The sequence below is a fragment of the Chinchilla lanigera genome, unplaced genomic scaffold (genome assembly GCF_000276665.1).
Source record: "Chinchilla lanigera isolate Chin_1 unplaced genomic scaffold, ChiLan1.0 scaffold00118, whole genome shotgun sequence".
In the NCBI taxonomy this organism is placed as follows: Eukaryota; Metazoa; Chordata; class Mammalia; order Rodentia; family Chinchillidae; genus Chinchilla; species Chinchilla lanigera.
Genome location: NW_004955519.1, coordinates 3,637,149 through 3,651,549, shown reverse-complemented (window position 1 = coordinate 3,651,549; position 14,401 = coordinate 3,637,149). Strand labels below are relative to the sequence as shown.

The 14,401-nt window shown below is 35.2% G+C and overlaps 1 protein-coding gene across 3 annotated transcripts in view; it reads left to right on the top strand.

Annotated features, from left to right (window-relative positions):
• Window positions 1–14,401, top strand: part of Glra2 (glycine receptor, alpha 2) — a 189,716-nt gene that overhangs the window by 30,479 nt on the left and 144,836 nt on the right. For 2 of the 3 annotated variants that reach the window (XM_005409182.1, XM_013506979.1), the window contains exon 3: window positions 10,736–10,803. In XM_005409182.1, coding sequence (XP_005409239.1) covers window positions 10,736–10,803 — 68 coding nt within the window. Of the gene's footprint in view, window positions 1–10,577; window positions 10,646–10,735; window positions 10,804–14,401 lie in introns of all 3 variants that reach the window. The other variant, XM_005409181.1, reaches the window with a different exon arrangement.

The following is a 14,401-nucleotide window of genomic DNA, read 5'->3' as shown; positions in this document are numbered from 1 at the left end:
AATGCCAAAAATGGAAAATTTCCAAGTTTGAGAAGAAGGTCCCTCCCTTACAGGAGAAGGAGATAGTGAGAGGAAAGAAATAGCTGGAATTTGACACAGTCTCATGCAGTTCTCTCAGTGAACCTGAAAGAAGATATCTCACCTTTCATAAATGAGAAGGCTAGAACCCAGTGTAATGAGTTGGCCTACACAGGGTCACATAAATAGTAAATAGCAGAGTCAGAATGTAAACCCAGTTCTCGTTCCTGATGTTTATGAGTTTTTCCCATTATTCCATGGTGCACTGGTGAGGGATGATTTTAGAAGGGAGGGCAACAGACAGGAAATGTCCTGATCCCCACATCAAACAGGACAGCATGGTAGTGGCTTTGAAGGAGCACATGAACATGCTTCTCATTGTCGGCTCTCATGTTTTTGTCATACTTTCCTCATTTTGCTGAGTGCTCTGAAGAGATGACAAACAATTTGTTTCTGAGCTCATAGGCTTGGGTAAGACAACTGATTTAAGTGAATTACGTTTTTGTGGTGCTATAGGTTGAACCCAGAGCCTTTCACACATGCTGAGCACTTACTCTTCCACCGAGTTACATGATCAGCCCCTTAAATTGTTTATTGAGTGAACAACGCTTTGAAGCTGAATGGATGGAAGCCAACTGAAGGAGTTAAGATGCCTTCTATTGAAAATAGTTCTATATCAGGTTTCCTGGCATGTCACTGATGTTTGCTTACACAAAAACCTTATATGATCAATAGTACACACTGTGCATTTGCTCAGTATCTATATGTGCTCAGAACTAGACTGACTGCCTAAAGAAGCATAACAATGAATCAGATAGGAATTGTGCCTGTGTAGAGCATGAAAAGATTAGACAAATATACGTGATTATAATACACGGTAAGGGTGATCGGGCTATGGAAATGCCAAGAGAGCCGATATTCAGATGGAGAGACTCATGAAGAAATTAATTAAGTACCATTTGACTTTGAAAAAAGAGAAGAGTGGAACATGGAAACAAACATGTATATGTGTGTGGATCCTATCCACCAATTCCATTATTATAACCCTAAGCACAGTAGAATTTCTTCTTTAAAAATTATTAATGCAAAAAATCTATTTTCTATTTGTCAGGACCTAACAAGTTAATGAACTTGTTACTCATTTTACAAAGTAGTAGAAGATTTAATTAACAAGAGAAAGTCATCTTTAATTCTATTTTTGTCACTTCCCAAAATGAAAGGAAATGTCATTTGGGTTCATGAGAAATTCTCAGGTCTCTTTATTTCAAAACTAATTTCAAATGGTATTTAAAATTGTCTTCTAAGGGTAAATGGATCTTTATTTATTATCCACAGCAGTTGCAGGATAGGAAGAATCCTATGTTTTCCAGCAGTTCTCCATCTGATGACATTTTATTATAGCACAACTAGAAATATATGTAGATTACATTCATAAATTATTTTCAACCTGAGGGCTCCACTTAGTCTCTGAGATCTTTAAAACAAGAAATGGACTTTGTTGCAATGAGAACAGTGTCCCAAATTTTCTAAAATGTAAACTCCCACTTTAAGGTCACTATGATCTTGTAATGAACAAAAAAAGCAGCAGTTCACTTGTATTAGAAAGAGGCTTAGTAGAAATGTCCTCTCTGCGATGCTTGGTTGGACACACTTTGTTTCATTTGACATTTCGTGTAGAATGACTCAAGGGCTTTTAAGAAAATTATTTCTGACTTGTCCTTAATGCCTGATTTTCTTATATTTATCCCTACAATTCACCATCTAATTATACATGATAATCAGTAGAAGACCAAGTATGGTAGCATAGTGGGCACTCAATAAATATTTGTTGATGTAATAAAGGACTAAAGATTTATAATGTGAATATACAGACTTTAACAAATGCCTCAAAATTGAATTTCTTTATGAAAAACCCAACAAAATGTATACATTTCACAATAACTCCATATTTTCACCCAAAGTATATTTAAATATTTTTAAAATCCACACTTAAAATATGAGACTTTTTTTTCATAAGAGTGACATACTGGGAAGTATATTACTATGACACTAGCATTTATTTGTCAAAATGAAACAGTGCTCGGTAGCTCATTTCATTGTTACATAAAATTTGATCATTATAAAATAACTTTTCACCCATCCTGACATTTTTACCTTTCTTATGCAAGTTAGTGGTTCTCAACTGAGGGCAATTTTGCACCCCAAGGAACATTTGGTAATGCCTGGCCATGTATTTGCCATAACATGGACTGTGGTGGTGGGATTGCTACTGGTACTTAGTGGGTGCAGACCAGGCATGCTGCTAAACATCCAGCATTCCTAGAACAACTCCTCGTAATAAAGAATGAATGATATAGTCCTACATGTCAATGGTTCCCAAGGTTAAGAATCTCAATTTTAAACCAAGAAGCTAGCAGCAATCATATCAAACCCATGGTGGCTACAAGGGTTCTTCAGACATAATGTTTATGTATAATTCCTAGAAGAAATTTGTAAGAAGTGTGTGAGCCCTGCCAAGAAGTTCTGTAGGACTGATGAAAAACATTGTACAGAGAGAAGACAGAAAAGAGAGAAAAATTGGATGATATGGGTTTCATTTCTCTAAAGATTAGCATAAGAGGATGTTTGAAGATTTAAACAGTAGTCTCAAGATTTCAGTTTACTCTATAGTAAAAATGAGTTTGGTGACATACCTTTTGCATAGGTAAATTTTGACAATCCAAGGAACTTGTAACAATGATAGTACTGACTATCAATAGTTAATGTCATTATAAATAACTACTATAATTTCTTAAATATTATGTACAGTCAATACATTACTACTAATTCTCATAATCACTATCAATATACTTATCACAAATCCTATTGTAAAGAAGAATTAACAGATTCAGAGAGTTCCAGCAATCTGTTCAAAATCCATAGTTGGTCATAATCAGAGATAGCATGAAAGATAAGATAGAAAAGTAGTCACCATCCTTCAAACATACTTTTATTAGGATGACCCAAGTCCAGATTTTCTCAAGATAGTCCTGGTTTATCCCTTATATGTCTGTGTAACTATTAGTAGCATCCTCTTTCTCTTTTAAAGGTTACCACCCTGTATGAGATGTACCCCATCTTGTCCCAAGCCTTTATCTTTAGGCCAAGGAGAAATCCACAACATGTGGAGATACCAACTTGCCAGCATTCTCAAGGTCCTCTGACATGGGCTGAGTCATGTGGCCATCGGTCCATACACTACAACCTTGCAAGGAAGCAGTTACAATTGGTAGCTGTTAGTGGGAAAGACTTACACAAGCTGCCATTTGGCTTTGGATATTTAAACTGCATTAGGTGTTAAATACTTGCACTGTCTGACGATGTGGGTGGTCCAAAGCAAATGGTTTGCTGAACTATGAGGATATGAGAGTCAGTAAATGTCTAACTTGTTTCCCACCGAATGGCTTCTCCTTTACACAGGTCAGGTACCAGCAAACTAATTGAATGAAGTAGGACTTGTAAAACCTTTTGACCTTGTATTGCAGAGAAGAATCAATGGCACTCATGGTGAATTTTCCAAAAGATTAAAATAATACAATGATTTAGATCATGTGCTTCTTTCTAATTATGACCATGACTTTAAAATGTATTCCTTCAGATTAGATGCCTCAAATCCGCCCTTACCAAGTGAGTTCTGGCATGAAAAGCTATTTCCTCCCTTTGCAATCCTCCCATCTTTCAAGACTCTCTTTAACAGCGGTATCAACATAACATGCAACACAGAAAGCCATCATAAAAAAAGCAATCTTTACCTGTGTTATGATACAAGGCCTCTAAGACTAACCTCCACATCTTCTGGATTATTTTCCTCTTATCTCTTGAGCTAATTGCAAGAACTTTCTGCTATACAAAATCTCATTTCAAAGGAAGTTTAATTTCTACATAAAACAAATATATACAGTTAATATTCCATTTCCATCCAAAGGCCCCACGCTGAAGCAATTTTTGTGGTACATGAAGATATGTTACATTATTTACAAGAAATTAAATGCAAAATGAAAATATGAGTCTCGTCTGCTTGTGACATGAGAAGAAAACATAACATTTTCATCCTGGAACTCGAAGATGGTTCTTGTCTGTCAAGGAGTCTTTCAATTTAAAATAATATTGGAAAATAACTGGGGCAAAACTAAAAATTAAGGCTTCATTGTCTTGGTGTTACACATGATCTCCTATGCTGTCCTGATGTTTATTTTTAAATATAACTTTTTAAAAAATAACATTTTTTCTTAATTATTTTATATACTAGAAGCATGCACCAATAAAATGATAAAAAAATAACATTTATTGTTAATTTAGAAATCTTTAATCTTCAGGCATGGTGGTATAAACGTGTAATCTGGGCACTTGGAAAGCTGAGGCAGGAAGATCACCACAAGTTCAAGGCTCAACCACATAGCAAGATCCTACCCTAAAACAAAGAAGAAAAGCTTGGTCAATACAAATATTATACCATATATATATATATATATATAAATGCATATATGTTAGCAAGATTTTTTTGTCTTTTTGAGACAGGGTCTCGCTACGCAGTTCAGGCTGACCTTTAGTTCACTTTGTAGCCCAGGCTGGTTTTGAACTCAAAATGATCTTCCTGCCTCAGCCTCCCGAGTGCTGGTATTACAAGAATATGCCACATTACCTGGCCACAAGAGTATTTTAATACAGTCAACATAAATGATACATAAAAAGAATATTTAAGGACAGTGGCATACATTGATAAAAGAATCAACTTATCAAGAATATAGAACAATCATAAACATATGCAAGTATATATTTCAGTATTGACCTTTTTACAAGTATTTTTAATTATGACATTTTCCACCATACAGCTAATCCTATTTGACATTTTCCTTGAACCAACACTAATTCCAACTCTAATTATTATCCAGTGAGGAAACCAAACAGAATGATTAAATTCAGGGTTTTACTTCCTATTCTATATATTGATTGACTCATTACCTCTAATGTTAGCATTAATTTACGTGCAAAATTCTAAAGGTTGATTAAACTTTTTAATAACCTTCAGCACAGTTCTGAAATATATAAAACAGACATTGGCATATTTGATGGAGACAAAGCAGATATTGGCATATTTGATGGAGAGAGATTCTACAATAACAATTGGAGAGTTCAATATATGATTTTTCAATAATGAATAGGATGGATGGATGGATAGATAGATAGATGAGAGAGATAGAAATGATAGGTAGATAGACAGATAGACAGACAGATAGATCAGTAAGGAAAATGAAGATATTAACACCAATCTGAACGAATTAGACCTAACAGATGCATACAGAACATTACACCAGGAACAGTTCACTACCCATTCTTCTTAAGCGTATAATGTCCAGAAAAGATGAAATGTTGGTCCACAAAATAAGTCTTAATAAGCTTTAAAAGTTGAAATTATTAAAATGATCTTTTCCAACCATAGCGGATAAAGCTATAAATCAATAATAGAAGGAAAACTGGAAAAACCACAAATATTTGGAAGTCAATAAATTTTAACCTGTAAATCAAAAAAACAAAAAGAAATCATAGGGAAATTAAAGATGAATAAAGACAAAACAAAAACCACTAGAATTTATGGGATGAACAGAAGGTGGTGCTCAGGCAGAAAATTACAATGTGAATGTCTGCATTAAAAAAAGTTCTTGAAATAAGAACCTACTCATATACCATAAGGAACCAAAGAAGAGCAAACGAAACCCTTAGCTTACAGAGGAAATAAATAACAGTGCTCATAGGCGAAAAGAATAAAGTAGAGGAAAGAAAAATAATTGGTGAATAACAATTGCAAAAGTTAGTTCTTTCAAATATCAACAAAATTGACAAACATTTCCCTATATTGGCAAAGAAAAAAAAGAAGATTCAAACAATTGCAATCAGAATTAATTACTGATATTAGAAAAAGAAAAAGAATTGCACAAGACTATGAACAAGTTAGGTAACATAGGTGGAGCAAACAAACAAAAGAAACCCCTAGAAATACATTAATTACCTAACTGGTTCAAGATGGAATATAGAAATCTTAACAGATATATAGCAAGTAATGAGCCTGAAGCAGCAATCAAAATTCTCCCAACAAAGAAAAGTTCAGTTCTACTAATAATTTACAGAATTAACACCAATCACTCTTAAACTTTTCCAGGAAGTAGACAATGAGAAAATACTTTCTAACTCATTTTATGAGGCTACCACTACCTTGACTTCACAGTCAGATAAAGACACAACAAGAAAAGAAAATCACAAACCAAAATCCCTTATGACAATGGATGCAAAAATCTTCAACAAAATATTAGCAAGCCATATGAAATAGCACACCATGACCAATTAAGACGTATTTCAGGAATATAAAGATGATTCACTATTTAAAAGTTATCAAAGTAGTACATTATATTAATAGAATGAAGAAAAAACATACTCATCTCAGTTGACAAAAAATGGCATTTAAAAAATTGAACATCCTTTCATGATAAAAAAATTCGTAAAATTCAAAACAGAAAGGAATTTCCTCAGCATGATGAAGGACATTTATAAAGACCCACCACTAATAATGTGATTCAACTATTAGCTATCTATAAGAGGCATGCTCAAATATAGGATGCCCATTTTCACCAGTGCTATTCAGTATTGCATTGGAAATTTTACACAGAGCAATTAAACAAGGCAAACTAAGATATACAAACTCTAAAGGAAGAAGTAAAACTATTTATATTCATAAATGACATGGTCAAATACATAGAAAATTCTAAAGAATCCAAAAAAATTATTAGAGCTAATAAGTGAACTCAGTTAAGTTGAAATCAGTTGTGTTTTATACGGTTGAAAAGAGCAATCTGAAAATGAATTTAAGAAAGCCAATTCCATTTATAATGGTATCTAAAAGACTAAAATACTTAGGAATAAATTAAATAAAAGAAGTAAAAAAATCACTGAAAAGATTTTAATAAAGGCCCCAAATGTGAAAAGACATTTTATGTTCATGAGTAGGAAGACTAAAAATTGTTAAGATGTCAAAACTACCCAAAGTGATCCATGAATTCAGTGCAACTCCTTTAAACTGAGTTATGAGATGATCACTCTATCCCATAAGAACAAAAGAAAAAAAAATAAAGGAAAAGCAGAGGAAGAGAATAAGAGAAAGAGAAGGAGGGAGGGAGGAGTGAGAAAGGGGAGACAGGGTAGAAAAGAAGGAAGGAAAAGACAATAATATGAGATAGTAGATGTTCACATAATTTTTTTCCTAGTCAAATTCTCATCCAACTGAACTTGGAATATCATTACTTTGGGAAAAATCAATTAGAGGAGGTTAACTAGTACAAACTATTTCTACATTTCACAGAATACATTTATTCATTTGGGATCATGTGTAAGAACATGTTCTTGTTAATCAGAACACTTGAGCAGACTGTTGGATGTTTGCTTTATATCTAGATGTCTCCCAAGAGCCTCAGCACCCATAGCAGGGCTGTTGGAAGGATTGCCTTATGGGGGCATTGTAGCTGACTTGCTGTTAGGCAGTGGTGTCTGGTCAGAAGAGGAGGATCCCTGGGGGAGTGACTTGAAAGGGCCTATCTCCCTTCTCAGCTCCCCCATCACTCACTCTCATGGCTGTGTCATGAGCAGCTTCTCCTCTGCTATGCCCCTCTGTCAGGTTATACTGCCGAGGAGCCAGCAGACTGAAAACCTTAGCGAAAATAAATCTTTGCTCCTTTAAGTTGTGGGTGTGGAGTATTGTGCCTCAGCAATGAGGAAAGTGACTAGGACACTGGGCTGCAACACTGATTCACTAGCATACATCAGGATAACGCTTATAGGTGAAAAAAAGACACAATTCTATCACTTACTGGGAAGAACATACAGGTCAAGTCCCGTATTTAGGTAGCCTCTATTATTAGGGTAATTCTGTTGGTCATGGGAATTTTACCCTGGGGTTTAAAAATGTCCTTCAAATTAAGCAATTCCTGCTTTTTACAAACTCTGTGATCTTGGAAAAATCAGTCAACTACCTTTATGCCTCAGTTTCACTCATCTGTGAGATGCAGGTCATGATATTCCTTAATTATTGTGGAATGAAAGAAGGCACTCATTGGCACACAGTGAGATTTTAATTTGTATCAGTTCTAGTATACATATGTGCTAACCCACCACATAAAAACAGCTCAGTCTTTCTTTCCAAAGTTTTATATATAAGTGCAGAAGAACCTTAAAACAAAATGCCCCACACTGAAGAGGTCCTGTATACAGGGTCAAGAAACAACATAATGTAAGATACCATGATTAGCATGTCAGAATAGAGAGAAGATATTATGCAATGTAGGCAGTGCACTGAAGTAGTTTAAACTTTAGATTTTTGAAGTCAGTATAATAAATTTAGCCTCTGCTTTTCTAATTATTCCAATAGGACTTCCAGCATGTTATTTAACTCCTGTAATTTCTAGTTTCTTTACTAGTACACATTATCTGGAGCAGTAAAAGAAAAAGATTCCCCTTTTTTGATGATTCAGTTAGATAATTTTTAATATGCTTAAAACAGAGTGTCAAGACATGATAGCTTAAAATATTTTGAGTCTCGCTCTGTACTCACACTTCCACCTCTGGAATGGATAAAAACAAATAAATGATGGTATGACCCAGCCTTCTAAATGCTCCCAAGGCAGTTGGATCAGTCAAACAGATAATGAACAACACAAGAAAAGCAAGGTTTAAGTTTTCAAGTTCCTCCTGTTAAAATGTGATGATATTCCAAAGTGACTTGGATAAGAACACTAAAATGACATTTCCCTTTTTCCTCTTTCTTCTTATCATTCATTTTTATCTAGCTTCAATTGGATGATCTAAAAGGAAATATTTCTTCATGAAGAGAGAAGAGAAAGCAAATATATACAATTCCTCTCAATGTGCTTCTGCTTTGTCTAATTTATTTCTTATTAGAAGAAAAACATCATTTTAATAGAAAAGAATTATATGGCCATAAGGAGACTCACTGACTTTTTATTTTTTTCTTTTGAGTAACCAAAAGACAAAAACAAAATCAAGCAGATAAGAAGTGACAATAGAGAAGAAATCTTGGCAGATGCTAAAACAGAAGACTTGGAGGCCTCTGATTCTATGCCTGCAAACATTTTAAAAACCCAATTTTTATTTTTTTATTTTTAGTTTTTTGTCTTTTTGAGACAGGGTCTCGCTATGCAGTTCAGGCTGGCCTTGAGCTCACTTTGTAGCCCAGGCTGGCCTGGAACTTGAAATGATCTTCCTGCCTCAGTCTCATGAGTACTGGGATTACAGGCGTGTGCCACCATGCCCGGACAAAACCCCAATTTTTAAATTAAAACAAAGTGAATTGAATTATAAAGAAAAACAACTGTCATGTCTTTTACCACAATACCTTGCTCCTTTGTTTACCAGAATATCTTGCCTGGGTTCTTATACAGTGTTTTATCACAAGTTTCTTTCCCTCATCTCAAGAACTCAACTTGGACTTGAACAGTTTAAAAATGTTGTATGGCCACAACTCATGTTTTTACTACCAGCCTTTGAGGGAGGCCTTAAGCCAAACTCCTCTTTATTCAAATCCCACCAGCTGGTTTGGTACAGAGCCAACTCGGGTGTTGCTTACACTGGTCTGCTCAGTTTTTGTTGAATGAAGAGAGACAAATTTCTGTAGGGAAAGCAGTGAGTAAATAAATGGTTCATGGCAGTATTTTCTTATCTTGCAAAGCATTAGGAGAAAACTCCATGCAGGCAATAAACATATTTCCCATGAAGCAGAGAATCATCAGTCATTCACCTATTGATGAAAGGTGGGAGGAAAAGCAAGCTGGAGTCAGGGTAGTCTTTGGGTCTCTGGAGAAAGAAGTAGACTCTGGTCAAGGCACATCTAAAATGCAACAGTCCTTCCTTACACCACATTTACTTAGCCTACAGTATGGACATTAAGTGACATTGTTGTTTGTGTTTCTGTCTTAAAATACGTTAATTTTCTTTGTTTTATATTTCTGCACACCATTTTTCATTGGGGTCACAATCTATAAAGAAAAGGGTAAATTCAGAGGTGTCAACAGAATCAATGCAATACATTGATTTAAAATTTGGTCAACCAAAGGAGATGAATGATCCTGACCCATCCGTAATCCAAAATGCAGCTCCAATTTGACTTCATGAACCAGGCTATTTCATCTCTCATTGTTGATAACTGCAGTATTGATCCTAAGGTCAGAGGAAGCCATCCAACAAAAGGGTTATGATAATAGCAAGGTATGCTTATGAATTTAATTAAATTGTCTTGGCTTGTATCTTCCAAATTCAAAATTTTTCAGGGTAAGTTACCATTGCTTAGCCATCATTACCTGAAATACTATTACAAAGGTTATTATTATGCATCTCTGTGTAAAACCATTTTTTGCAATCTCACCACTACTTTATTTACATCTCTAGCCATTTGCCGTGATGTTGATGGAGCTGTATTTTTGCTTCAATGTCTATTGCAATATTCTTATTGCATTCTGCAGGTCCTCCAGTAAACGTTACTTGCAATATTTTTATCAACAGTTTTGGATCAGTCACAGAGACCACCATGGTAAGTGCTACAATGCCATCGCAAGAGAAAAACATAACTCAGTTATGCCATGAACACAACCTGTCAAATTTTCTATTGTTCAACTTGCAGGGCCTCCTGTAAATGTTACCTGCAACATATTTATCAACAGCTTTGGGTCAATAGCAGAAACTACAATGGTGAGTGGGGCTGAGCATTGAAGCCATCGTGTGAAGGAATGGGATATGGGACAAAAGAGCATTGTTGCCTATCTGTGTGACTCCTACTGAGTGCCAATGTCCAACTTTTCTCATCCTTGTAAAGCAATTTTGGAAAGTTATTTATCAAGTGATCATTACTTAAAATTCAAGGATCTTTATCATACTAAAGAAATTTTGAAGACATTTGATGTATGGTTAGCTACTGGCAGAATTATCAGCAAAAAGCATGGTACAGAAGTGAATATTTAAATATGCATATCTCCAATATTTTGTAGGTATAAATTTGAGAGGTGTTGCTGCCAGTCTTTTATACATAAAGGAAATTTTAATGTAGTCAAGATTGCCTATGATGGAGATTTAAGACATAAGTCAAGAGGCTGAACGTATAAGAACACACACATACACACAAATGCATGTGTGCAGGTACAAATACAATTGTTTTGGCAATACAAGTTTCCTAGCAATCACATCACATGCATGATTTTTCAATGAAATATAGACAATAAAACCAATTAAAGCTCATTATAGTGTGTGTTTGGACATCTCTCATAAATCTGAAAAAGAGTTCAGATACTATAAAATCCTCAGAGACTGGGAATGTAGCTCAATATAAAGTGCTAGTCTGGCATATACAAGGCCCTGGATTCAATCCCTAGCACTGCTAAAAAGAAAAAAAGGAAAAGGAAATCCACAGAGACTCCTTATAAATGTCATGCTGATATTGCTTATGACAAGCCTATTAGATTTACTGCACACAGTGCTACAGTATAGAGACTGCATTTTGGCCACAATGTTTTCCTGGTATCCATATGATTTATTTTAAATCCTTAATCAATTGGTTGGTTCTAATTTGCACTGTTAAATAAATTATACAGCTATATCATTGGATGAGACCAAAATAAAATACAGTTGAACTCGAGCAGTTATTGTGGTGGCTGATGTTTTACAAACTCAAAACGTAAAATAATCAAAATAATACTATTGAGAGGTGAAAAACATGGTTTTTTGTTTCTATGAATTTTTTCTATTAGGCTACTAAGATTTTGTTTAATAACTTACTGTACTTTGTGATAGCCTTAAAGCTAGAAAGAATTAATTTACCACTTCTCATTTTTACTGAAAAAATTAAACATAATGCATATCCACTACCCATTTCAATATTACCATGAAATAGCACTGTCCAGAAAGGAGCCTCTGGAACTTTGACAGAATACAGTGCATTGAGAATTTACCTCAAAAAGATACCTTTGATAGGGTTATTAAATGACTCATAAGAAATGTTAAGCATAGGAACAACGATCCAACTATGGACTTGGCATTCAGTTTCTGTCTCTCCCCTCTCGGTTTTATTCTTATAAGAGAGGAATAAAGCTTCTAGTAGCCCAAATCACTGTCACCAACTTTGCACGATGGCATTCAATGGCAATATTTGCACGACCTAATGCTGATTGCATTAATTAGACTCCTAATTTGCTTTGATTAAATCTCTTCTGCATCTTACGCTCATCAAAAATGTAAATATGTACTTTTTTGATTTTCATTGATGCAAGAATAAGCTGAACATTTAAGGAAATGAAAATGGAAGCCATGGATATCTGTTTTCCTCTGTCTTTAATAACAACTGAAAGTGTTTAGTACATGGGCTGCTTTAGGTGCATCCTGTCCACTTCTTAAGTGTCTCCTTTGTCCTATTTCCTAACAAAAGTTTGGAACCCGTTACTAAAAGGTAACCGCCTCCTCTGCTGTGTGAGACAGCCTGAAGTGCATGGTTAGAAAAGTGGGTGTATCCTGCATTTTCTATTTCACTTCCTGGCTTTTGATGTAATGAGGAGCTTCCTTCGGCTTTGAAAAAAATCTACTTGATTTCTGTCAATTATGGCTTTGTTGTGAAACTACAAACATATTTTTGGAAACCCTGTCATGCTGATGTCAAAGAAGAAATTCTCATGCCACTTAGGGTAGGAATTGGCAAACTTTCCTGTAAAAGGCCACATAGTAAATACATAGGACCACGAGGGACAGATTGTCGCTGTCACAACTACTCAATTCTGCTCTTTTGGCATGAAAATAGCCATAAACTGTAGTGAGCAAATGGTGGCGGCTGTGCTTCAATAAATTCTTATTTATCAAGATAGGCCAGGTCTAGAGTTGCCAACCCCATTATTCAGATACACTTAAGAATGTGATGATTGGTCCTCTAAGGAAGAGGCTATGTCTTCTAGGATCACTGAGATGCTACCTGAGAATCTCCCTTTGCACCCTACCTTAATCAGGTCAGATTTCTATAACAAAATAGCATAGATTGAGTAGATCACAAACAACCAAAATTTATTTCCCATTGTTTTCGAAGTTGAATTCTGAGGATGTCAGCAAAGTCAGATGCTGGTGATGGATCTATTAAGGTTATAGACTGCCCATTTCTCCTTATTTCTTCACACTGTGGAAAGAAACTTTTCTGGAGTCTCTTTTATAAGGGAGCAAATCCCACTCATTAGGGCTCTCCCTTCATGATTCAGTTACCTCCCAGAAGCCCAGCCTCCCAATACTATCACATTACAGGTTAAGTCAACAGTGACTTTTTGGGAGGATACAAACATTTTAGTCCATTGCACACTCACAGAGTGTCACCACAGTCCCAGTGTCCTTTCCCAAAACTCTAAGATTCTACCATCCATCATTTACTGATACTTTCACAAAACTTGACTCAGAAAATTTTATCAAAAAATAAATCAGGGGGCTGGGGATTTAGCTCAGCAGCATAGCACTTGCCTGGCAAGCACGAAGTCGTGAGTTTGATTCCCAGTACTGGAAAAAAAACAAAACAGAAAAAAAAAATAAATCAGGATTAGATTCTTCCCTCAACCACTTTTGGCTGGGTAAGAAACTTTGGCTTTTATGCACAGTGATGAGGTCACTGAAGACATTGATTGGTGCTGTTTTCTGGAAATAATAGTTTTGCTTCCTCTACATTTTCTGGAATTAATTTTTTCAAGAATGGTTTATAATTTTGAGTTTCTAAACATGTTGATTTTCCTCTTTCCCCTCACACCTCACTCTCACCCCATGACCCAGATAGTATTATTGAAGAATTTAATTTTTTTGAGTGTCAATTTCTAAAGAAGAGGCAATGATTGTCTGTTTTAAGAGCTTACTGTAAGTTTTTTTTGATATTTTGCAATCTCTTCTTCTTATGGTTAATGAAAGTCCACTAATTTACTGTGGAGAGTGCCTGACCACATAGCGTTGTCTTATTTATGGATCCAATACCAAATCTCACTTGTTTGCTACCTGTCAGAGCAGGATAACACATTTGCATTACTCTAAGAAATATTTTCTGGAAGAGTGTGATGATATTCATTATTTAAAAACATACAGTTTTGTTCATAAAGAGGCAGGGATATGTTGGTAGTCATGGTTGTGACCCTGTATTAAGAGTATTCAGTGGAACAAATTTTGTAGTGTGCCCAAAACTTAGAAGGCCTGTAAGGGATGTAAAATGAGACAAGTTATAATCTGTTTTTGGAATGTTAGTTTTCTTTTCTTTTTCTTTCTTTCTTTCTTTCTTTCTTTCTTTCTT